Source organism: Rhincodon typus, chromosome 5, assembly GCF_021869965.1.
Source record: "Rhincodon typus isolate 14 chromosome 5, sRhiTyp1.1, whole genome shotgun sequence".
NCBI classification, from domain to species: domain Eukaryota; kingdom Metazoa; phylum Chordata; class Chondrichthyes; order Orectolobiformes; family Rhincodontidae; genus Rhincodon; species Rhincodon typus.
Window position 1 is genome coordinate 74,686,055 of NC_063336.1, and position 26,909 is coordinate 74,712,963.

Genomic DNA, 26,909 nt, shown 5'->3' on the forward strand with positions numbered 1-26,909 from the left:
GCTGCTTGGCCTGCTGTGTTCATCCAGCACTACACCTTGTTATCTCTTGCTACAATTGTACAGGGTGTTGGTGAGACCACATTTGGAGAAATGTTTACAATTTGGTCTTTTTACTTGAGAAAAGATGTAGTTGCAATAGAAGCATATTGGGGAAACATATGAAATAGGAGCAGAAGACAACCAGTTGGTCTCTCCAGCCTGCTCCACCATTCAATAATTTGTATTTGAAATCCCATACTTCCAGCTATACCCTCTGCAAACCTTCTAACACTAGCACTACCACCACCCTCCCACCCCGGCTAACCAGAATTGATCCATCACTGTCATCAAAATAGTGACCTGTTCTCACTTGAATGATCCCTGGAATGAAGGGATTGTCGAATGAGGAAAGTTGGACAGGTTGGGCTTGTAATTAATGAAGCTTAAAAGAATGAGAATTGATCTTTTTAAAACTTTTAAGATGTAGTTGGGATTTGACAGGGTGGATGCTGGGATGATATTTCTTCTTATGGGAGGGACTAGAACTTTGGTACACAGTTTAAAAACAAGAGGTCTCCATTTAAAATGGAGATGGGATTTACTTTTACTGTCTGGAGTCATTAGTCTATGCTATTCTCTATCCCAGTTTGCAATGGAGGCAGGATCACTAAATACACTTAAGGCCAAGTTAGAGAGATTCTTGTATGACAAGGGATTCAAATAACACTGGAGGGAGAAAGGGAAGTAGAATTGAGGCCACAATCAGATTTGATCTTTCAAACAGCAAAGCAGCTCCTGCTCCTTATTCATTTGCTCAAACATTTGTCAAGAGAGGAATAAAGACATTCACAAGGAGTTTACAGTATGGAAGAAAGACCATGGTCTTGCTCTACCAAGACTTAATTGCAAGAAATTTTCGGCTCTGCTGGATGTCAGACAAGCAATTTGATAACTTGGTTACAGTGGATGAATTAAGAGGAGGATAGTAATGAAAAGCTGGATGTTGTTGATGTACATGTGAACATACTGACAATATGCTATTGGATAATGCTGCGGAGTAGTAACACGCAAATGAAAATTTGGATGGAACCTTGAGGTAACAGTGGGAAGAGAAGTTACTGGAAGTGATATTCTGACTATGGTTAGATAGATGAGAATAGGGGATGCAAACCATTGTTCTGAAATACTGGAAAACAATGCAGCCAACTGAAAATATCTGCGGAACTGAAACTTTATTTTACCTTCTGGAACAGAATCCAGATATCGATCCTCAAAGATAATGGGCAGTGAGCTGAAGTCTCCATCTAATTCTACACATTCCACAGGGAGAGATGGAAGAGAACTGAAATACGTAGAATTCTTTACAGCTGCAGCCATCTGTGCATGACTTTGTGCACTGAAAATTACCCAAAAAATTTATATGTTAAATTGCAAAGAGCCATATATTGCAGGTCACTGAAAAAGCAATTTTTGTTTGGTTATCAAACTCTGCATATTTGGCAAATATAATGTTCAAACCATTTTGTGAAACAGTGCTGTACTACATGCAAAATGGGTCTGTGTCCTTACAACATAACTATTTATCTCCAAAGTCTAAAAATGGAAATGATTAAACTTAAGTTTAAATCATATGAATAGCAATGTTAGCAAGTCAAGATGAACTTCTATAAAATTAATGCAAAAAAAAAGGTTTCACAGTTGTTAGGGCTGCCCATAACTGAGTACACAAAATGACTGTGATGGCTGCCCACAACTATTGCGGACAGCAACATTTTCGAGGTTGCAACTGATGCAGAAGAAGATACAGATAAAATGTTTAACAAGTAGAACAATAGCAACTCTGTAAGCCATAGAACATTTGAAGCTAAAGACAAGATAACAACATTTGACATTTGATTCAACTCTGTAAGCAATAGATAAAACATTTAACATTTGCAGCTAACATGAAAGATAGTATTTGAACAACACATTAGACCACCTCACACTAATTAGTTGTTTAATCAATAATTATAGATTATAGTTCATAAAAGGATTCAAACCAGACCACAAATGGTTAACAATTAGTTAGCAAGCGCGGCATGAACAGTTTGTCTCTCTCTCTCACTTGCTTCATACATTGCAATGTGAATTGAATGACAACTTTTTAGCTGAACCATATAACATTGTTGGAACTGATCAAAAATCAATATGCTTTTGTTTTCCCTGTAACGAGATATCTAAAATTCCTGATCTAATAAATTGGCAGTTCCGGCAAATGATATTTGGACAGGAATACTGCATCCAATTCTGGTTGCCCAATTACAGGAAGGATATTATCAAGCAGGAGAGAGAGTTCAGAATAGGTTTACCAGGTTGTTAACAAGTATGGAAGGTTTGAGTTATAAAGAAAGGCTGCATAGGCTGGGACTTTTCTCACTGGAGCATAAGAGGTTGAGAGGCAACCCAATAGGAATTTATAAAATAATGAGAGATATAGATAGAATTAATGGTAGTCGTCTCTTCTCTAGTTTGGGGGATTTCAAGACAAGGGGGTACATTTTTAAGGTAAAAGGAGAAGAGAAATTTTAAAAAAGACATGAAGCAATTTTTTTTGACACAGCGGGTGATTCGCGTGTGGAATGAACTTTCTGAGAAAGGGGAGGATGCGGGTTCAATTACAATGTTTAAAAGATATCTGGATAAGTACTTGAATAGAAAAGGTTTGGAGGGTTGGGGTCCAGGAGCAGGCAGGTGGGACTAGGTTAGTTTGGAATTATGTTCGACATGGACTGGTTGCACTGAAGGGTCTCTTTCCATGCTGTATAACTCTATGACAGTAACCATTGTGAAAAGCCTCAAGGGCATCATGAAGGACTGTGAATGGGCCAGGAGCCTGTCCATCTCAATTAAGATGCTGCACAAGGGAACCAATCACTGAGTGACAAATCAGCTCCACTGACCAATAATAATCAGGGGGTGGGGGAGGCATGTGCACTCAGTTAAAATGTATAAGATAAAGACATTCTGAAGCTGGTGTGCCTTCACGCCTTTTTTTTACTGCTGTGCCTTTGTTCCAAATGATGTAACTAGCAAATAGAGGTCACCAGGAATCCACCCCGTGACTCAGACGCTCATCGAAAAATATGCGATCTAACAAATACTCCTATTTAAATTCAAAAGATAGCTTAAATCAATACACTTCAATGCCATATAATACCCTGAATAAACAAAACCTTAAGTACTTTATATGACTAACAGCTCCTTTAATAAGCCTACACAGACACAATCGGCCAAACTGCCTTTTGCATTTCGAGATTATGTATTGTACATTATCATACATTGTAGAACTCAAGAATTATAACAGAGAAAGCCATTTAGCCCGTGATCCATTGTCAGCTCTCTGCATAGCAATCCAGTTAGCCTCATTCCCTTAAGATTCCCTCAAGGATCCTAACACCATCCAGGACAAAGCAGCTTGCTTATTGGTACCCCTTCCACAAACATCCACTTCCTCCAAAATTGATGCTCAGTAGCAGCAGTCTGGACCATCTACAAGATACAATTCATCACAAATCCCTAGATATCACTTTCAACCATAAGACCACTACAATTTAGACGGAGAAGGGCATAGAACACATGGGAACACTATCTCCCCCAAGTAGCCCTCCAAGCCACTCCCCATCCTGGTTAGAAAATATATTGTCGTTCCTTCAATGTTGTTGGCTCAAAATTCCAAATTTCCTCCCTAACGGCTTTGTGGATCTACCTACATATGAACTTGCAGCAGTTCAAGAAGGCAGTATACCACTACCTTCTCAAGGGCAACTATTTAGGTGCAATAAATGCTGGCCCAGCCAGCAACACCCACATCCCATGAGTGAATTTGAATAACGTACCTTGCCTCCCAACTCCTCAAAGCCTGTCAACCATTTACACAGCACAATTCAGGGTTGTAATAAACTACTCCAATTTACTGAGCTGCGTGCAGCTGCAACAACATTAGTAGCTTAACACCATTCAGGGCAAAGCAGCCAGCTTGATCAGTACCCCATCCAACAACTTTTAATATCCACTACTTGCCAGTGGCAGTAGTTTTGGTTTCTGTGCAAGATGTACTGCAGCAATCATCAAGACTCTTCTGACAATACCGTCCAACTGTGACCTCTACCACCTAGAAAGACAAGGGCAGTAGATGCGTGGGAACACCATTGCCTGACGTTTTCCTCCAAATAACACACCATTCTGACTTGAAACTATACTGCCACTTCTTCACTGTCAGTCAAAATCCTCCTCTTCTAGGAACATTTAAATGTACATGCACCAGACGGACTGCAGTGGCTCAAGGCACCAGCACCTTCTCATGGGCAATTAAGGATGGCTAAGAAAAGCTGGCCTTGCTACTAAGTTCACATCTCAAAAAATTTTAAAATCAAAACTTTTGAGGAATACTGAGAGAGTGACAGAAAATTAGTACAGCATGCAGATATGGCATGGAAGCAAAATGGAAGGAAGAAATCAGAATTTCAGATGAGTTAAATCAATGAAAGAAAGACTATAAATTTACGTAACATCTTTCACTACCCTAAGCACTTGACAACCAATTTAGTCACGTAGCCATTGCTGTAACATAGAAACAGCCAAATAATATATAATATATTGTAACAGCCAATTTATGCAGTGGAAGGTCCCACAAACAGCAATGTGATAGAGTTTTTAAATCCCCAGGTTTTTCTTAAAACAGTGCATTGGATCTTTTAAATTCACCTGAATAGGCAGACAGAATCTTAGTTTAACGCGTTATTTGACGGATAGCAGCTTCAACAATGCAGTTGAATATCAGCTTTTTCTTTTGTGCTCAGCACTACTTCTGACTTAGGTGCAGAGATATAATGAAATAAGAAACTGGATGCAAGCTAAACAATGCCTTTACATGTAAAAGAACCACATCAGTGAACCAAAGACCTGTGATGTGAAATGATGCCAATTAACGCCAATTAACAGCTGTGTAGCTTTCAGCTGCATTTCAAATAATATGCTTAAATCAGTAGCACACAATTTTGTCGCTGGCAGAAACAAGTAAGGGCAGAGGAGAGGAAAAGAACTGTAAATTCAACATAATCAGCCAAATAAAATATTTATGTTTATGTTCCAAGTGTCCTTTCAAGAACTGTTGGACTGGTTGCCAATCATCTGAGAATACTGAATACTGCACGAGCAGCACATTCTGTGGTCAGTCACAAACTAATTTTGAATTCTACTGTTTTCAATTCATGCCAGTAACCTGGATTCAGAAACTCAATGTAAAGTGGCCAAATTTGCATACATCAAGCTAGGACTGGCATGTCAATCACATCTAAGGTTTTGGAGTAGATCTGTAGCTCGAGTTACGGGTGTTGAGGTTGGTTGGCTCGCCTAGCTGGTTTGTTGTTTCGCAGACGTTTCATTACTGTGCTTGGTAACATCCTCAGTGCAGCCTCCGATGAAGGGTCGGTGTGTTTTCCCGCCTGGTTTCTAAACTCTGGGGTCCAATGAGATGAATTGCCTCACTTCCGGTTTTCCTTCGTAGTGGAATGTATATGGGGTCGAGTTCAGCGTGTTTATTAATAGCATGCTTCATGGAGTGCCATGCTTCCAGGAATTCTCGTGCTCGTCTCTGCCTAGCCTGTCCCAGGATCTTGATGTTGTCCCAGTCAAAGTCGTGGTTCTCCTTGTCCATGTGGATTGAGATGAGTGAGTACTGGTCGTGTCTTTTTGTAGCCAGTTGGTGTTCGCGTACCCTGCTGTTAGTTAGTTTTCTTCCTGTTTGTCCGATGTAGTGTTTCTCGCAGTCTCTGCAGGGGATTTTGTAGATGACCTTGGTCCTGTCCATGGCGGGGAATGGGTCCTTAGTTCGGGTGAGCAGGTGTCGTGGGCTTGTGTGCCACTCTGATGCCGAGCGGTCGTAGGAGTCTTGTGGCAAGTTCCGACGTGTTCCTGATGTAGGGTAGTGTGATGATTATGTCAGGGCATGTAGAATCTTTCTGATGCTGTTCGTGTAGGCATCTTCTGACTCAGTTCTTTGGATATCCATTATCCTTGAACAAAGATGGCAAGAGTAATCATAAACGACACATGCAACCGGCTCCACAAATACAACAGAGAAATTACACGCCAAAAAACGTTATTCCAGGAAGATACCAATCAAGACTCGACAACTGACATGGAACGAGCAATTAACATCAGCCAACAGACCACAAGAGCCAAGAAAAGACAGAACCTGCAAGACAAGCTAGCCACACTTACCCACAAAAACGACAACAACAGAACAGACACATGGATAAGAAACCTCTCTGACAGGAAACAGACAGACACGGAAAAAGCCGTTCTCACCCGAGGACTGAACTACAACTACAGGGACGCCAACAAAACGGAATTCCTAGCTACACTGGAAGCCACACAAAATACCAACAATATCAACGAAGAAACACAACAAACTATATGACAGACAGTAGGCCCGACACTAACCAGAATGAGTGAACTCAACACATGGGAAAGACAAGCCCTGGACGGATTAAAGAAGGACAAGAATATCACAATACTACCTGCAGACAAAGGGCGCATGACAGTGATAATGAATAAAAGGGACTACATCTCTAAGGCACAAGCCCTGCTCACCGATGAAAACACATACCGGCCAATACAAACTGACCAGACACCGCAACTAGGCAACAAAATCCTCTACACGCTACAAAGACTTAAATAAACAGGACAGATCAACAAAACAGACTTTTGAAGAAGGAAACCCAAAGGAACCAACACACCCCGATTCTACGGCCTCCCTAAAGTGCACAAGCCGGAAGTCCCCCTCAGACCCATAGTCTCCCTACCAGGCACTCCATCACACAGATTAGCCAAAGAACTACAAAGAAGGCTCAGGCACCTAAGTCAACAAGTCATCCTACTCTATCCACTCAGCCCAAGAATTCCTCAACTCCATCAGAAACATAAAGATAGAGGATGAAGAGACCACAATATCGTTTGATGTCACTGCCCTATTCACATCAATAGACATACCACTAGCAAGGGAAACAATGACAACAATACTTGAACAAGAACATGACCCCAGTGAAATCATCTCCAAGGACAACATGCTCAAACTATTGGACCTATGCCTCACCACTCACTTCACCTTCAACGGCCAAACATACGAGCAAATCAACAGGACACCCATGGGATCACCTATCTCCGGACTCATAGCAGAAGCAGTGATGCAAAGACTGGAAAGGACTGCCCTTCCGCAAATCCAACCTAAACTGAGGATACACTACGCAGACAACACCTTTGGCATCATTAAACGGACCAAATTAGAAGAGACACACAAACTTATAAACACCACCCTCATCGGAATAAGATTCACCAGAGAGGAGGAGAAGAACAAACAGCTCCCATTCCTGGACGTCATGGTAGAACGCAAGACAAATGGGAAACTGCAAACGAAAGTACACAGAAAAGCCACACACACAGACCAGGTATTGAACTTCAATAGTAACCATCCCAGCACACACAAACAAAGCTGCATGCGAACACTATTTAAAAGGGCAACAACACACTGCAGCAACACGGAACTACGCCAAGAGGAAGAAGAATACCTCTTCCAAGTGTTCAAGGATAATGGATAGCCAAAGAACTGGGTCAGAAATGCCTAAACGAACAGCATCAGAAAGATTCTACAGGCCCCAACACGCTTATCACACTACCCTACATCAGGACCATGTCAGAACTCATCACAAGACTCCTACGACCGCTGGGCATCAGACTGGCACACAAGCCCACGTCAACCCTACGACAACTGCTCACCCCAACTAAGGACCCACTCCCCGCCATGGACAGGACCAAGGTCATCTACAAAATCCCCTGCAGAGACTGCGAGAAACATTACATTGGACAAATAGGAAGGAAACTAACAACAACAGTACATGAACAACAACAGTACATGAACACCAACTGGCTACAAAAAGACACGACCAGTACTCGCTCATCTCAATCCACATGGACAAGGAGAACCACAACTTTGACTGGGACAACAACAAGATCCTGGGACAGGCTAGGCAGAGACAAGCATGAGAATTCCTGGAAGCATGGCACTCCATGAAGCATGCTATTAATAAACACATTGAACTCGACCCCATCTACACTCCACTATGAAGGAAAACCGGAAGTGAGGCAATCCATCTCAATGGACCCCAGAGTTTAAAAACCAGGCGGGAAAACACACCGACGCTTCATCAGAGGCTGCACTGAAGATGTTACCAAGCACAGTAATGAAACGTATGCGAAACAACAAACCAGCTTGGCGAGCCAACCAACCTCAAATCACATCGTAACAGAATAATTCATACTGTTCAACAGCCACTTTTCGGTTTGCGGTGGTGCCAAATGCAACTGGCAAAGGGAATCACAACAAAATGATGGCAGAGCATGAGCTGGATTTTTGAGAACATGGATCCTTTTCAATTTCTATGACATGTGAATGCTGTAAAGACAACATGGGGTACAATTAATAGCCTCTGTGTATGAAAAAACCAATAATCCCTGGGAAACCACATGTTTACCGCACCTGCTTCTTTCTGGCAAGAATGATTGAAATGCTATGAACTTTCAACCAGAACATGGAAGATCAGGATAGAGTACTTACGGAAAAAAACTGTTCCTGGCATTCAAAATAGAATTAGTCCATCAGGCCTAAAAATATCTATTTTTGAATGCATTTCCTAAATGGCTAGAGAATCACAGACTGATGAATAGAACCAGCTTATCTTTAGCAATAATGATGCAATATCTTTATCCTTGCCAATCCAATTGATTCAGATCTTAAATCAGAACAATGACATGAATGATCTCTACAATGGTTTAGATCCCCTGAATTCAGTAAAAGTCAACATTGTGAAACCATGGTTAGAAGACTCAAAGTACACACACAACTGTGTTAGAAGGAAGGGGAGTGAAGGGCTTGTGCCCTCTGCAGCATTCAGAATCTCTGATCTGCACAGCAAATCTGACCTAAAAATACTGAGATAGCAAGAACTGCAGATACTGGAGTCAGAGATAACAACATGTGGAGCTGGAGGAACACAGGAGGCCAGGCAGCATCAGAGGAACAGGAAAGCTGATGTTTCTGGTCAGGACCCTTCTTCAGAAATGGGGAGGGGGAGGGGAGCTCAGAAATAAATAGAGAGGAGGGATGGGGCCAGGAAAGGTAGGTGGGATGGCGATAGGTGAGTGCATGTAGGCAGTAGTCCAGATTGGTCAGTGAGGTGGGAGTGGCAGATAGGTGGGAGAGATGATGGACAGGTTGTGTCAGGTCAAGGAGGTGAGGTGAGAGGGAGGGTTTGTCATGGGATGAGGCCAGGGGTGGGGAGATTTTGAAACTGGTAAAATCCACATTTAGGCCATCAGGCTATAGGCTCCCGAGGTGCTGCTCCTCCAGTTTGTGGGTGGCATCATTGTGACACTGGAGGCGGCCCATGACAGACAGGTCACCCAAGGGGGGCGGGGGGGTCAAAATGTTTCGTGCCCCAAAGGTTTTGTTGTTTGTCATGTACAGAGTGCAGATGCTCTACAAACAAACACCACCACCTTCCAAACGCCACCCACAAACTAGAGTCCACACCGATCCCCACAGCATCCCACCCAGACCCATTCCCCTATAATCCACCTAATCTACACATCCCTAAATACTATGGGCAATTTAGCATGGCCAATCCACCTAGCCTGCACATCTTTGGACTGTGGGAGGAAACCGGAGCACCCGGAGGAAATCCACGCAGACGCAGGGAGAATGTGCCAACTCCACAGACAGTCGCCCGAGGGTGGAATTGAACCCGGGTCCCAGGCGCTGTGAGGCAGCAGTGCTAATCACTGAGCCACTGTGCCACTTAGCACTGAATGATGGAATCTTTAAAGTAGTATCTGTTGAACTCATGAGTGCTAATTATTTCATCAAGTGATGGATTACACTGAAAAAATCTTGCATTAAGATTACACCTGTATTTTTTTTAAAGCAGAACTAATCCACTTGCGATACTAGTTATTGAAAATAAATATTAGCATTTACTAACTGTAACTGCACAACATGTAGAATATAGAGGAAATCTTTTCACCCAAAGTGAAAAGGTTGTTATTTTCTAATAAAATTAAAACCTGGCTATTGTTCTCTTGCCTTATCTTTAAGTTCATAATTACTTACTGCAATTCCTGATATGCTAGCGCCGCTTGTCTAGGGTGTTCAATGCAGAAAAAAGCTTCTGAAAATCTTCTTACCTATCCAATTGGATGGAAGAGGAAGGGAACAAATACAGCCAAAATTTCAGTAAATTTTGTAAATTAGATGCCAAAAATTCCAAGTTTCAGTTCTGCACAATAAATATTCAACAAAATGCTTTTGGTAACAAACTGCATCATAGATGAATAATGGAATGAGGGGCCACAAATTAGACAGTGAACAGGTACTGGAGAAATCTATTTCAAAAGAACAATAGCCATCAATTAAGAAGCTTTCAGATGAGAGACATATTACCAATAGGAAACCTGAGGTTGACCTTAATACACTGTAACCTACACAATGTTACTGTGAGCAAAGTACTCAAATGTGCAGATGACAACCATGAGTACATAACAGGAAACTGTAGAGAAAATGATTCTGTTGTCAGGAATACATCTTTAGGTAACTGACTTAAACAAATATAGAAAGCAGTTGAATGTAGATTAATAACATAACATGGCTGCAAGAAGTTAAAGAAGGGGTCAAGATTAAATCAAATGACGCTAAAGTCCACAAACAGAATGAAAATCTAGGGTAATATTGAAACTTTGAACATATTAACCTCAGACTTTATATTACCTCCCTCTTTTGTCAGTTATGAATTGCAACATTACAAAGATCGACAACAAATTAATGGAGCTTACAAATTATTTATTAGTTTCTAATAACAACCATGCATGAAATGTGAGGACAGCTGAAAAAACTGTTACATAGAAGGGTCGAGAGGGTGTTTTTAGAATTCAATTTTGGAATTTGGGCATCATTGGTAAGGCCAGCACGTACTGCCCATCTTCAACTTCCCTTGTAAAGGTAGTGGTCTTCTTGAAACACTAACTTCCTGGGGTGTAGATAGATTCTCAATGCTGTTAGGAAGGGAGTTCCAGGATTTTGACCCAGAGACACTGAAGGAACATAAATTCCCAAGCAAGGATGATGTGTGGCTAGGATGGGAACTTGCAAATGGTGGTGGTCCCATGCAACTGTTGCCCTTGTCCTCAGAGTCAGAGAGCTATACAACATGGAAACAGACCCTTCAGTCCAACTCGTCCATGCCGACCAGATATCTTAAATTAATTTAGGCCTATTTGCCCGAATTTGGCCCATATCCCTCTAAACCCTTCCTATTCATATGCCTATCCAGATGCCTTTTAAACGTTGTAATTGCACCAGTCTCCACCACCTCCTCTGGCAGCTCATTCTATACACGCACCATCCTCTGCGTAAAAAACTTGACCTTTAGGTCCCTTTTAAATCTTTCCCCTCTTACCTTAAACCTATGCCCTCTAGGTTTGGACTCCCACACCCCAGGGAAAAGACCTTGGCTATTCACCCTAATCATGCCCCTCATGATTTTATAAACCTCTGGAAGGTCATCCCTCAGCATCCCACACTCCAGGGAAAATAGCCCCAGCCTGTTTAGCCTCTCCCTACAGCTCAAATCCTCCAACCCTGGCAACATCCTTGTAAATATTTTCTGAACCAAGTTACACAACATCCTTCGTACAGCAGTGAGACCAGAACTGCATGCAGTAATTATCTAACCGATCTCCTAGACAGCCGCAACATGACTTCCCAACTCCTATATTCAATGCACTGATCAATAAAGGCAAGCATACCAAACGCCTCCTTCACTATCCTGTCTACCTGGGACTCTACTTTCTAGGAACTATGAACCTGTACTTCAAAGTCTCTTTGTTCAGCAACACTCCCCAGGACCTTATCATTAAGTGTATAAGTCCTGCCTTGATCTGCCTTTCCAAAATGCAGCATGCCAAATTTATTTACATTAATAAATCTGCCATCTGCAACCTTACTAACCATACCACCTACTGTACTAACATCCAAATCATTTATAGAAATGACGAAAAGCGGTGGACCCAGCACCAATCCTTGTGGCACACCGCTGGTGTAGGCCTCCAGTCTGAAAAACAACTCTACACCACCACCCTCTGCCTTCTACCTTCGAGCCAGTTCTGTATCCAAATGGCTAGTTCTTCCTGTATTCCATATGCTGTAACCTTGCCAACCAGTCTACCACGAGGAACTCTGTCCAATACCTTACTGGAGTCCATATACATCACATCCACCACTCTGCCCTCATCAATCCTCTTCATTACTTCTTCAAAAATCTCAATCAAGTTAGTGAGACACCTTCTAGGAAGAGGTGTCAGAGGTTTGTAAGGTGCTGTGGAAGGAGCCTGGGTGAGTTGCAGCAGCGCATCTTGTAGAAGGTACACATCACAGAGACCAGGATCAGTGATGGAGAGAGTGCATATTAGTGATAGGTACTAATCAAGTAAGCTGCTTTGTCCTGGATGGTGTAAAGGGGCTTGAATTTTGTTAGAGTTGCACACATTCAAGCAAACAAAGCATTCACCTGACTTTTAACTTGTGCCTTAAAGATAGTGGACAGACTGTGGGGAGACAATAGCTGAATTACTCGTTTCTCGATATCACATGGGATGAATCTAATTGCCTTAAGACCAGCATCTGTGATGCTGTTGATCTCAGGAAAGGATCATCCATTTACCACTTGCGGCTGAAGATGGATGCAAATGCTTAGCCCTTGTATGTTTTTCCATTGATGTACGAGGTTTCCTAATTTCCGAGGATGAGGATATTTGTGAAGCCTGCTCCTTTAGTTAGCTGTTTAATTACTCACCATCATTCACAACTGGATATGGCAGGACTGCAGAGCTTGGAACTGATCCCTTGGTGTGGAATCGCTTTGTTTATCATTTGTTACTTACTGATTGGCATGCAAGTAGTTCTATGTCATAGTTTGACCAGGTTGACATTTCATTACTCCTGCATGCCCTCCTATAATCTTCACTGAAACAGGATTGGATCTCTGGTTCAATTTTCAGTGGAAGAAAGAACATGATGGGTCACAAGGTTAAACAGTTTGGTTGAATACAATTCTGCTCCTGCTGACTACTGGTTTGAAATTTATCCCATTTAGCATGGTGGTAGTATCAACAATGTCACACAACATGATGAAGAGTATCTTCAATGTGAAGACTGGACTTTGTTATCACAAGGATTGTGCAGTGGTTTTTCCTCTCAATTCTATAAAGGATAGATCATCTGTGACAGGTAGATTGGGATACCATCTTCTGCAGATCTAGTATCGCAGTTAGGTTGTTTAAGGCTCAGCCAGGCTGGCCAGTTGTACTACTACTGAATTAGTTTCGGTGGCAGACAATCCAGAGTACATTCTGAGCTCTTGCTTCTTCAGTGCTTCTTCCAAATGATGTTCATCATGGAGGTACATTTGTTTGAGGAGATGGAGTAGGTGGTAACCTGAAGGAGTCTTCCTTGCCCATATTTGACCTGATGCCATGAGGTCCACAGTCAATCCTGTTTAGGCTTCCCAGGGCAACACCTTCCTGACAGCATATCACTGTGCGGACACCTGGTGGGTCTAATCTGTCAGTGAGTCAGGATATGACCTGGGTGGTGATGGTGGCATCTGGAACATTATCTATTATGATTAGGTGAGTTCAATTGTTAGACTATTGCTCCACAGGTATTAGTGAGGAGGACTTGGTGGTGTTGACAAGGCTGGGCGAGCCATTGTCATGTCTGTTGTCTATGATGATACTGGGCAATTTGTATGATTTCATTACTTTATTTGGCATTTGTAGCAGTTGTTGATACAACTAAGTGGCTTCACATTTCACATAGAATCCCTACAGTGTGGAAACAGGCGCTTTGGCCCAACAAGTCCACACCGACCCTTAGAGCATCCCACCCAGATCCATCTCCTTACAGCCCACCTAAGCTACACATCCCTAAACACTATGGGCAATTTAGCATGGCCAATCCACCTAACCTGCACATCTTTGGACTGTGGGAGGAAACCAGAGCACCCAGAGGAAACCCACACAGACATGTGGAGAATGTGCAAACTCCACACAGACAGTCGCCCGAGGGTGGAATTGAACCAGGATCTCTGGCACTGTGAGGCAGCAGTGTTAACCACTGAGCCACCGTGCCGCCCGTGTGGGTCAGACTGGGTAAGGATATCAGATTTGCATCCCAAAAGGCCATGAGTGATGGATTTTTACAACAATCAATAATGATTTCACAGTCGCCATGGACTAGCTTTTAATTTCAAGTTTACTAGCTGAATTCAAATTCCACTCTGTACTGGTAGGGTTTGAATCAACGTCATAGAACAATAGCTTGGGCCTCTGGAATTACTATTCTAGAGTCATTACTAATATGTCAGGGCCATCCCTGTTTCCAAATAAATGATCTCCCATTTAAGACAGCAATGAGGAGGAATTTCTTCTCTCCGAGGGTAATTGTCTAAACCAGACAGCAGTGGAGGCCAGTCATTGAATATACTTCAGACAGATTTCAGAATCATAGAGTTGTTATACTGCAGAAGGAGGCTGTTCTGTCTACTGTATCTGCACTAGCTCTCTGAATGAGCATTATGACTCAGTGCCACCTCCGCCTATTCCCCATAACCTCGTATATTATTTCTATTAAAATGATCTTCTAATGATTCGATTGAATTTGCCTTCAACACTTCCAGGCAATGCAATTCTACCCATATCATTCACTATGCGAAAAAAATTTTCTTACATCACATTTGCTTCTCTCGCAAATTACCCTGTACGTACTCTCAATTTTGATCTTTGTAAGAGAAAGAACGCTTAATCCCTGTCTACACTGTCCAGATCTCTCACTATTTTGAAAATTCCTATCAAGTCTTCTCTTAGCCTTTCTCTTTCCAAGATCCAACATCCGTGTCTCAGGCTTGCTGTAGTGCTCTAGTGAAGTTTAGTGCAAGCTGGAACAACAGCATTTTCAGGTTGGGAACACTACAACCTTCTGGACTTAATACTGAGTTCAACAATTTCAGAGCTTCAGCACCTTTCCCCATGCTCTCCCCCACGCCACACACCGGGCCTTATCATCACATGGGCTGCTACTACACACAACGCATTATCAGCTACTAATAGTTCCTATTAGCAGCTATTCATTCTCCTCGGCTGGTCTTTATCCAATCCTTGGCTGTCCAACTGTTTTTCTCTCTCTTTGGGTTCCATCTCCATCTATCGTCTGCTCCTCCCCCCCACCGTATCTTCTGCATAAAAATCATCCTTTTCCTAGTTATCACCAGTACTGAAGAAGGGTCACTAGACCTGAAATGTTGACTCTGACTTCTCTCCACAGATACTGCCAGACCTGCTGAGATTTTCCAGCAATTTCTGTTTTTATTCCAACATTCTGATCTATCTTCATAAGTGAAGTTTCTAGTCAATCATTCTCACAAACATCTTTAAAACTCTTTCCAATGCGTTCACATCCTTCCTAAAGTGTAATGCTCAGAAACGTATGCCATATTCCAAATGAGATCAAAGCAGCAACTTACAGAAAGCATAACTTCCTTAACCCTGTTTTATATGCCCTTACTTATTAACTACTCATTCTACCTGTCCTTCCATCTTTAACTTAAGCCTGTCTATACTTAGGTATCTCTATTCCTTTACATTCTTTTATTATACTGTATCTCCATGTCCCTTCTACCAAAATCTATTAACTCACCTTCAACCGCATTGATTTCATCTGTAACTACCTACACATTCCACCAATTTGTCAATGCCCTTACATGGTTCTCACAGTCAATAAGGTTTCTAAGTTTTGTTACATCCTCAAGCTTGGAAACTGTCGCCTACACATCATGAACTCAAATGTTAATATATGTCAGGGAAAGCAAGAACCCTGGGAAACTGACCCCTGGGGATCCCTATTACAAGCCATTCTCTAACCTGAAAAGTGTTCACTTTGTTTCCTACTTCTCGACTTTATATTCATGTTGCTACTGTCCCATTTATTTCATCTCCAATAACTTTCCTCAGAAATCAATGATGGGGCACTGTAATAAATGTCTTTTGGAAGTCTACGCACAACACATCACTCTCTTACCTCTTCATAAACTTTAGTAAGTTAGTGAAATATGATTCTCTCTTAACGTGTGTGCAGTAGCTCTCGCTAATTTTTCCCATATTTTTTCCATGTGACTTCCAGGCAGCGTATTCCAGACGCCCCTCCGGATGCAAAACATTTCCTCAACACCCCCTCTAAACCACCTGCCTTCCCCCTTAAAATTAAGCCTCTTTGTTATTTTGACTAAACTGCTTTCAATTCACCCTGTCCAAGCCCTCATAATCTTATACACATCTGTCAGGTTCCCCGCCTTAAACTTCTCTGCCCCAAAGAAAACAAACTGAACTTATCTAGCCGCTCTTCATAGCTGAAGTGCTCCATCCCAGGCAAAATCCTGGTGAATGTGCTCTGAATCCCCTCCAATGCAATTACAACTTTCCTACCGAATGGTGACCAGAATAGCACAGAGTACTCCAGCTGAGATCTAACTAAAGTTCTGTACAGCTCTAACATAACCTCCCTGTTCTTATTATCTATGCCACGACTGATGAAGGCAAGTGTCCCATATGCTTTCTTAACTACCCTATTCTGCTCCCTTCAGGGATTCATGGACAAACACCCCAAGATCTCTCTGAGCTTCCTGGTATCCTCTCATTCATCAAGAACTCCCTTGCCTTATTACTCTTCTATATTCCAGAGGAACAAGCCCAACTTGTCTGGCAAAGATTCATTTTAGGCATCAATCTGGTAAACCACCTCTGGAACGTCTTCAATGTATTTACATCCTTAAATAAGGAGATCAAAACTGTGCCCAGTATTAGAGATGTGGTCTCGCCAATGCCCTGTACAGGTGAAGCAGAGTATCTTTACCTTAATAGAAGTCAAAATACTGCAGAAGTTGTATCTGAAAAAAGCTGTTGAAGAAATTCAGCAGGACTGGCAGTAGATGCGGAGAGAGAAACAGGATTATTGTCTTTTATGTTCAATTTCCCGTGCACTAAAATACTTAAATCCCTGTGCACCTCAGTTTTCCACAAGTACTACTCTGTTTATTCATTTTTCCTGCCAAAATGAACAATTTCAACTTTTCCCACATTTGACTGATTTTTGCTTACTCACTCAATCTATTTACATCCATCTGCAACTTTCTTAGTCAGCTTCACAACATACATTCTTACCTATATTGGGTGTCACCTGCAAATTTAGCTATCATACTTTGGCTTTCCTCATCTAAATCATTAATGTACTGTAAATTGTAAAAAAAAGTTGAGTTCCCAGCTCGACCCCTGTTGGACTCCACTCGTTGCATCCTGTCGATCAAAGACCCACTTATTAGTATTGCTTCCCCTCCTCCGCATTAGAAATCAGAGGCTCAGAGTATGGCTGTGAGGAATTGAGTTGCTAAAGCCTGTCTACCATCTACAAGGCCTAAGTCAGGATTGCGACAGAGTACTCCCCACTTGCCTGATGGGTGCAGTTTCAATGACACTCAAACTCAACATCGTTCAGGACAAAGCAGCGCACTTCATTAGTAGCACATTCACAAACATCCACTTCCTCCTCCACCAACACTCAACAGCAGCAGTGTGTCTAATTTGCAAGATGCCTGCAGAAATTCACCAACAATCATTGGACAGCACCATCCAAACTCATTACCATTTCCATCTCAAAGAACAACAGCAGCAGATAAATGGGAAACCACCACCTTCAAGCTCCTCTCCAAGCCACTCAGCATCCTGACTTGGAAATATATCACTGTTCCTTCACTATTGCTGCGTCAAAATCCTGGCATTCCCTCTCTAATGGCATTGTGGGTCAACCTACAGCATGAAGACTGGAGTGGCTCAAGAATGCAGCTCACCAGCACCTTCTCCAGGATAACTAGGGACGGGCAATAAATGCTGGCCAGCCAGTGAAGGCCATGTCCCACGAGTGAATAAAAGAAATTAATCCAACTAAATAATTCAAAGTAATTGCTTCAAGAAGTTTCCCCACCATTAGAATTAAAGTTATTTTCACAACCTTTTTTGAACCAGGGTGTTACATTTGCAATTCGGCAGAACTCTGCAACCATCCAAGTCTAGAGGAGATTGAAAGATTGTTAGTGCAATTTTCACTCTCACTTACCTCAATAATATTAATGTATCTCACCTAGTCCTAGTGCCTCATCAACTTTAAGTTCTGAAAGTGTATCCAATATTTCCTTATCAATTTTAATCCGTTTGAGTGACAGAGTTTCTTCCTCTGTCACCATGACCTAGAAGGTGCAAAGTATTCACCAACACTTCAGCCATCCATCTCCATGTGCAAATTCCCTTTTGGTCCCTTTTTACCACCTTTTGCCTATTTATGTGCCTGTAGAAAGCTTGGGAATTCTCTTCTATATCAGCTGCTGTTTTTTTCTCATAATTCCTCACTGCGACTCTTATTTGCCTCTTCATCTCCGTTCTAAACCTTCCAAACTTAGCGGTGAATTGTATTTATCTGGCACCTGTCAAACACAACTTTTTATCTAGATCTGTACTTTTTATTTAAAAATCCAGGGACGATGCGTCTGTTTACCCCACCTTCCCCTGTTGAGGGAATATACCTCCTCTGGATTGCTATTTACCACGTTCCATGGTCATCTAAACCTTATGAGAGAGTTACCACTTCTCCTAAGTGCTCTCCCACTGACACTTGTTCTACTTGACCCATCTCATTCCCAAGAACCCAGGTCGAGCAGTTTCTTGTTGGAATGGACACGCTACTATATAAAATTGTCGCAAATACAATTTAGAAGCACTTGCCCCTTGCTGCTCCTTGAATTATCTCTAGTTATTAGTCGATAAGTAAAGTCAACACTGTAACTAAGCTATATTCTCTGTAATTTCCTTGCAGATTTGCTCCTCAACATCCTTATCACCAGTTGGTGGCCTATAACTTACACCAAGTAATATAACTGCATCCTTTTTGTCCATTAGTTCTAGTCAAACCACTCAGTCCTTAAATCCTTTGGGACAGTTTCTTTCTAAATCACTGCAATGCACTCTTTAATTTATACTGTCAATTCCATTCCATCTTTTCTGAACATCTTGTAATCCAGAACATTTAATACCAAGCCCTGCATTTCTTTCAGCTATATTTGAAGTTTTCTGAGGAGCTTTACAATGGATTTTAGGATAGGTGAGTGCAAATTTGCACAGCACTACATCCAAATGACAACTTACACCAGTAATTTACCACTCTTATTGGCAATGTACAAATACATATCTGCAGTATACCTTGATTTCTTTCTTCCTTTCTGAAACTCCATTTATGAACTTACTAATCCCTATATCAATGTTCTCCATCTCTCCCAGTTTTGTGTAGCTGAGCATTAATCTCTAATATAATCTCCTATTTTCAACATCCCTGCTGAGTTAGTTTAAAATCTTCCCAACAGCACTGGCAAAACGCTCCGTGAGGAACTCAGTCCCAAGCTCTGTTCAGGGGCAACCATTCAGCTTGTACAGATGCCAGCTCCCCTGAACCAGTTCTTGTGTTCCAGGAATCTCAAGCATTTACTGCATCATCTTTCCTGCCAGACATTCAACTGTCTTAACCTCTTTTTTCTGTATACTCTTGCGCATGGCAATGGGAGTTCAGGCAGTGATTATTACGTTTGAGATGCTGGTTTTCTATCAAACTCCCTAAATTCCAATTGCAAGACCACATCCACCTTCCTTTCATGTTCTTAATATCAATGTGGATCATGATCAACATTCATTCTCCATCTGAAAACATCCTGCAGCCACTCTCTAACATCCCTGACATCACAGCAAGGAGTCAATATACTATCTTAGGAGTTATGTTTAATGGCACTGAAACACCCACAACTAATGAATCCCCTATCACTACTTCTCTCCCACTCATCTTCCTTCCCTCTGATACAGTAGGACCAACCATAGTGCTTTCTGTACTCGCCAAGAAAGCGTCACTGTCATCAGTATCCAGAACAAAAAATGATGTGTGAGCAGGACTTGAGGGAATCCTGCACTATCTGCATAGGTCTCTTTACCCAACAGTCACCCATCCCCTATTTGTCTGCATGCCCCTGCTATAAAAGTTGATCCCTACAAGGGAATCGCAGGTTACAAAGGTGGATGAAGACCGCAGGGAGGAAAATGGAGATTCCGTCAAAATTGGATCAGCCAAGATCTTAATGAATGGTAAACAAGTTTTACAGGGCAAAAGGCCTACTCTTGCTTCTAATGTTCATATTCTTAAACCCCAAAGTTGGTGACTTAGGTAGAGATCATATCAATATTGGGGAATAAGTGAAGTGGTAGCTGACAAAAGAGGAATAAGGAGTGCAATAATGTGGCAGACAAGATTAAAACATGCATTCAATGTGGATAACATTGACTGCGCAAACCAAGCCATGTTATAGCAATGCAAATACATATATTTCTATGGTAATGTTATTTGTCTAACTTGTAATTAAAGGTTTTCACATGTGAAGGAAGGATGGAGTACTTACACGAAGTACATGGTGTTCCTTTGCTAATAAAGCTGAGACTTCTCCCTGTAGCGACACAATCTCTATAAACTGCGCCCATAGAGCCATTAGCAATGAACAAAGCTGCGCTAGATCCATGTTCACCAATTCTGGAAGATCATCAGGATTTTCCACTTTAAGCTATAATTCAGGACATGAACTGTAAGCCTTCTTTATATTTACAAGACAATAATATTAAACTTTTCAGGATAATGGGCTTGCAACATATACATGGCACAGTGGACCCAATCTAAAGAAATAATAGCCCCAACCTGACCTTCTTCCCGTTGCGTTTTTGAGAATTGAAGAAAATGTTAAAGAATCCTAAGACATTCGTGAGGTATTGGTTTCCCTCTTAACATTTCACCACTTCCTACCCAAACAAGTTGGAGTTATTGAAACTTATTTCTAAATACACACACACAAAATGAAGGAAGGAAGATGGGGAAATCAAATAATTTGACCATGAAATGTAAAGATGAGAATGCGCAGGTCACTGAGTAAATGAATGATATCCAGGGATGTGCACTGATAATATGAGGACAGGTTAAAAAATTAAATTCCTCAAATATGAAAACATGCTTACTCAGATTTAAAGCTCTCAAATTAAAACAAAACTTTTTGTTGACATCAAGATGAAGTCAAATCAATAATACGAATGTTTTCCAGAATGTTCTATTTTGTACATTTGCATGTTTTTCACTCAACTGGAGTTCTTATTATAATGACATTGTGCATTTTGCAACTGGGGGTGTCATTGAGGAGGATACAGAGAATCAAAGTACTGGTGGCTCTCTCACTGATTATTTAAAAAACAAGTAAAATAACAGAATTCAAACCTTCTACCTGCCAGCATCAATTCTCGAAACAACATACCCTTCCCACTGCCAATAATTAGAAAGTCTGACACAAGGCTTATTGCAGGAGTGCAGATCTACAACATTTTTGAACATTAAAAAACTCTGACAGCTGGGACTAAACTCTTGAAATCTGGCAAAATATAACACAACTTGACAGACTTGCAGTACAAATTAAGGCAGGATAAGCAAAAGGGCAAAGAAACAAGCACAAGAGATATCTGGAAAAGCTCAGAACAGTTCTGAGGAAGGGTCACTTGACCTAAAACATTAACTTTGATTTCTCTCCACAGATGCTGCTAGACTTGCTGAGCTTTTCCAGCAATTTCTGTTTTTGTTTCTGTTTCTGATTTACAGCATCCACATTTATGAAGTGGCTATGATCACTGCAATGTCAAAACTATTTATATTAATATACATACCTTTATCTGTTCACAAAGATCTTCAAGTCTGGCATCAACATCAAACTCCTCTGAAAAATGCAGTTTATATTAAAATGCAATTAACTTTAGAAAAGCAAATAACAGTTGGAAAAGAACTGCATGATATGGTTTATGGTGTGCTGAATTTTGTCGAAAAAAATTTGTAAAAATCTTTTAAGATGTGCTCACACTATCAGCATTGAAATCTATTGTTTGAAATTATATTAAATATTCTGAACAAAATCATCTACCAGAAACTATATAGTTTTACTGTTAGAAGTGACGTAGACATACCTATTAAAGTGTCCTTCTTTGTTCTTGGATATTTTCTTCTGAGAAGTCGTTCATAAAGGACCTGCATGTTGGTCATGGCTAGTCATAGGATTATACACATGTGCTCGTTATTGTGTCCTCTTTTAAGATCTCCACCCTATCAACCTGTCTGGAGGTTAATTGCTGAATTGCAACTCTCAGAACACCTCAAGCAAAGCTTTTAGACTTTATCATAAGTGAGAATTAGCTACAATATTTTTAACATCATAGCAAAGCACAAAGACCCAAAAGAAGGGAAGAGCAAAGATGGACCTTATTAGTGCAATAGCTTTGTTAGAGACACTGAATACAGCACACACTAGATGATCTTCTTTCTAATGCCACACAAGAATATATCATATAAAGAGAGCAACTTGTTCTACACAAGTTAGTTTCATAAATCATGCATAAAATTTCAGAAATTACAGTATAATGTAACTGGTTAAAGCTAGGCATCTTTCTAACTCTAACTGGAGGAGTGGGGTGGGGGGCGGGGGGTGGGCAGCACCAAAAAATGACAATACTAGCCATAAAAAAACTCAAATGAATTCATTGTTAAAAAGCCACAAACTACGTTGCATTTTAAACAAGCTTTCTAAGTTTTATATTTCCACTAGTTTTACATCTCAGTTTGTTAATAGGTCAAAAGATCTAAATTTCCCATTTTGTTTAAAAAATCTTTTTCAATTATTGAGCCAATGACAAAGGCACTCCAACTGACCTACCCATCTTCAATGGCCACAAATGGTGGAAAAAAATTAGGTAATGTGGCAAAAAGAAAATTTCCAGCAGGGTATCCCTCAAACAAAAATACAAAGAATTTGGAGAAACATTTAAAAATGCAAATTTATTAACCAAACATTCCCATCCAAAATAAACTGAATGCAATATTACAGAAGTCACGTTTCAAAATTTGGGGACTGCACAAACATCTATGAAGATCCAATTTATTTATGACATTCACAGGACTCTTTAAATTCCACGCTTTCAATGAGGTGTCCGATTCAAATTTCTACAAACACATGCTGATAATCCGAAATACAAAAATGCTGTAAATATTGAACATGCCAGGCAACAACTGTGGAGCAAAGTAATCAATGTTTCAGGTCTTTCATCAGAACTGAAGATGTCACAGATGTCGAGTTTCAGATTTTAAGTATGGCGGCAGCATGGTGGCACAGCTGTTAGCATTGCTGCCCACAGTGCCAGGGCCCCCAGTGATTTCATCTGAGGAGTTTGCACGTTCTCCTTGTACCCGAGTGGGTTTCCTCTTACACTCCAAAAATATGTAGGTTAGGTGGATTAGCCATGGTTAATGTGGGGTTATGGGGATAGGTCTGGGTGGGATGCTGTTTGGAGAGTCGTTGTGGATTCAATGGTCCAAATGGCCTCCTTCCACACTGTAGGGACTCGACGATTCTATGAACTAAGTACAGAGGCAGGAAAAGGACAGATAAAAGAACAAAAAGGTGTAGGGTTGACAAAATGTTACGAAGTAGCATGATACGTTAGCCTAGATTTTACAAATAGTAGTGAATAAGTGGCACTTGCCCTTCATTATTTTTATGGATTCCCAAAGAATGTATTGAAGAAGGGTCTAGGCCCGAAACATCAGCCTTCCTGCTCCTCTGATGCTGCTTGGCCTGCTGTGTTCATCCAGCTCTACACCTTGTTATCCCAAAGAATGTGTGTCAGCTTTTGAGCACCAACTTGCATTGAACATCCAAACAGTATCAGTTTTGCTACCAGGGCTTTCAGCCCTGTGCCACAGGGTAAGCAACGGTGTATCTCCTCAGCTAGACTAAAGAATCCTTAACCAACCACACAGAGTCTAAATGAATCATAGAATTCCTGCATTTCAGAGAGAGGCCGTTCAGCTCATTGAATCTGCACCAATCGTCCAAACAGCACCTAGCCTAGAACCTCCCCACCACTCCATCCCGGTAAACCTCCATGGTGTTTTTACCAGGTCTAACCCACTTAAACCTGCACATCTCTGGACACTCTGGGGAAATTTTTAGCAAGCCAATCCACCTAACCTGCACATCTTTGGACTGCAGGAAGAAACCAGAGCACTAGGAGGAAACTCACATTGACATGGAGAGAACGTGCAAGCTCCACACAAATAATCACCCAAAGCTAGAATCAAACCAGGGACCCCTGGCACTGTGAGGCAGCAGCACTAACCAGAAGAACAACCATGAAGGAGTTTCAGTTAAAATTTAAAATTCAATGTAAAATCATTCACAGAAAGCAAAGAGGGGAAAATAGATAAGACTGTATGTACATTTTGTGTGATTGAGAAAAAAGATGCTAAGTAATTTCTCACTTGCTTACATATATTTCAATGTAACCTTTCAGCAAATTATTGGTATAAGCCAATTTGAGGAGGAGACACCTTGTTATCTCAGATTCTCTAGCATCTGCATTTCCTATCATCTCTGAGGAGGAGACAGGCAACTTTGACTGGAACTTTCGAGTTGTACATCTTACTGCACGTACTGACCGTAGAAGTTGCTTTTTGATTTATACCATGAGTGAGTGCTGATGGGCATATATTTATTGGTACCAAAAATTGAGGATGCTGCCAGGTCTGCTGAATACTTCCAGCATTTAGCTTTTATCCTTCAAATAAATTAGATTTGCTATGTAAACAGAATGATGGCATTCTGAAATGAAGTGCAATAGTAAATTGTACCCATAATGATGTTTAATCCATTTGTAGAAAATTCTTCATTATGATGTCAAAGGAGTTAACCTATTTATTCGAATGGGGTAAATGTCTTTGAGAACAGAGGGCGATTTTGATGAAAGCCCACGTTAATGTTAATTTCAACAGTAATTTCCACTCAACTTTGTATTCCTACGGACTTTTCAACATTTAAAGATTTTGGATCTACAATTGCTCAGATTCAGTTGCTCCCATTAGTGATCTGAGTCTTCCTCTTGTGCAAATGGACTTACGCTTGCCTGCATTTGTTTCAAAAATAACCTGGCTTGGAACTGGAACACCACTGCCCCCTGGTGATCTTGAATCTCTCTGAAGGAAGTGTAAGAGAACACGGTGAGGTAAAGCTCAAACTGGACCTTCCATCTGTTTCATTATACTGCAAGTCCAGGAATAATCAGTCAGTCTCACTTTTTCATCGGTACGTTGTACTTGAATGACGAAAAGTAAAGAATGTCGAATTTAGACTAAAAGTAAACAAACGCACCTTAAAGTCTCCTAACTGCTCATCCAGTGTTTCTAACAGCAAAACAGTTTAAACCTTTCAATGCACTATATCTAATTCTGAAAATCTTTGCAGCCAACATGCCTTTGTTTCTACTTTACTTTTTACCTTCCTCTTCAGAGGCACAAGCACAATCCCTGCATTTATAGACCATTCAGTTTAACCTCATTGGTGGGAAGCTCCCAGAAACAATTATTCAGGACTGAATTATTAGTCACATGGAAAAAGATTGGGTTGATTAGGAAGAGTCAACATGGATTTCTAAAGGGGAATTTATGTTTAACGAAGGAGTTTTTTGAACAGGTACCAAAAAGCCTCATTGAGAGTAACGCTGTTGATATAGTATATATGGATTTGATACAGTGCCCACAACATTTGTGAGGTAAGTTATGGGTCATGCAATAAAAGAGATAGTAGTACTCGGTTTACAAAATTGACTGAGTAATAGGAAATTGAGAACAATTTTCAATGGATACTCTACAGCATGCAGGAAGATCTGTAGTGGAATTCCTGGGATATGTAATCTTGAATTTGTCCTCTGTTCTCAAAGACATTTACCCCATTTGAATAAATAGGTTAACTCCGTTGACATCATAATGAAGAATTTTCTACAAATGGATTAAATATCATTTTGGGTACAATTTATGATTGCACTTCATTTCAGAATGTCATCATTCTGTTTCCATAGCAAATCAAATTTATTTGAAGGATAGAAACTAACTGCTGGAAGTACTCAACAGACCTGGCTACATTCTCATTTTTTGGTACCAATAAATATATGCCCATCAGCACTCACTCATGGTGTAAATCAAAAAGCAACTTCTGCAGTCAGCATGAGCAGTAAGATGCAGAACTCGAAAGTTCCAGTCAAAGTTGCCTGTCTCCTGCACAAATTGGCTTATACTACCGCTTCATTTATAGGCTACATTGAAATAAATGTAAGAAAGTAAGAAGTTACTTAGCAACTTTTTTCTCAATCACACAAAATGTATATACAGTCTTATTTATTGGTATCAGGGATAACACAGTATGGAGCTGGATGAACACATCAGGCCAGGCAGCATCAGAGGAGCAGGAAAGTTGGCGTTTTGGGTTGGGACCCTTCTTCAGAAATGGAGAGGGGGAAGGGAGCTGGGATGGTGATGGGTGAGTGCAGGTGGGGAGTGGTGGGGATTGGTCAGTGGGATGAGAGGGGTGGCTAGGTGGGAGAGAAGATGGACAGGTTGTGTCAGGTCAAGGAGGCGGGGATGAGAAGAAGGCTTAGACATGGCATGAGGCTGGGGGTGGGGAAATTTAAAAAAAATGGTAAAATCCACGTTTAGGCCATTGGGCTGCAGGCTCCCAAGGCAGAATATGACATGTTGCTCCTCCAGTTTGTGGGTGGCATCACTGTGACACTGGAGG

The 26,909-nt window shown here is 41.1% G+C and overlaps 1 protein-coding gene across 6 annotated transcripts in view; it reads right to left on the minus strand.

Moving 5' to 3' along the window:
• fam135a (family with sequence similarity 135 member A) overlaps positions 1-26,909 on the minus strand; it is a 312,830-nt gene that overhangs the window by 136,160 nt on the left and 149,761 nt on the right. For 5 of the 6 annotated variants that reach the window (XR_007262130.1, XM_048597296.1, XM_048597298.1 and 2 more), the window contains 5 exons: positions 22,255-22,332; positions 21,961-22,010; positions 20,664-20,822; positions 10,184-10,257; positions 1,221-1,375 (listed from right to left, as the gene is read on the minus strand). Coding sequence is in view for 5 of the 6 variants with exons in the window: in XM_048597296.1 (XP_048453253.1) it covers positions 1,221-1,375; positions 10,184-10,257; positions 20,664-20,822; positions 21,961-22,010; positions 22,255-22,332 (516 nt within the window). In the remaining variant the exon portion in view is untranslated. The remainder of the gene's footprint in view (positions 1-1,220; positions 1,376-10,183; positions 10,258-20,663; positions 20,823-21,960; positions 22,011-22,254; positions 22,333-26,909) is intronic. The other variant, XM_048597297.1, reaches the window with a different exon arrangement.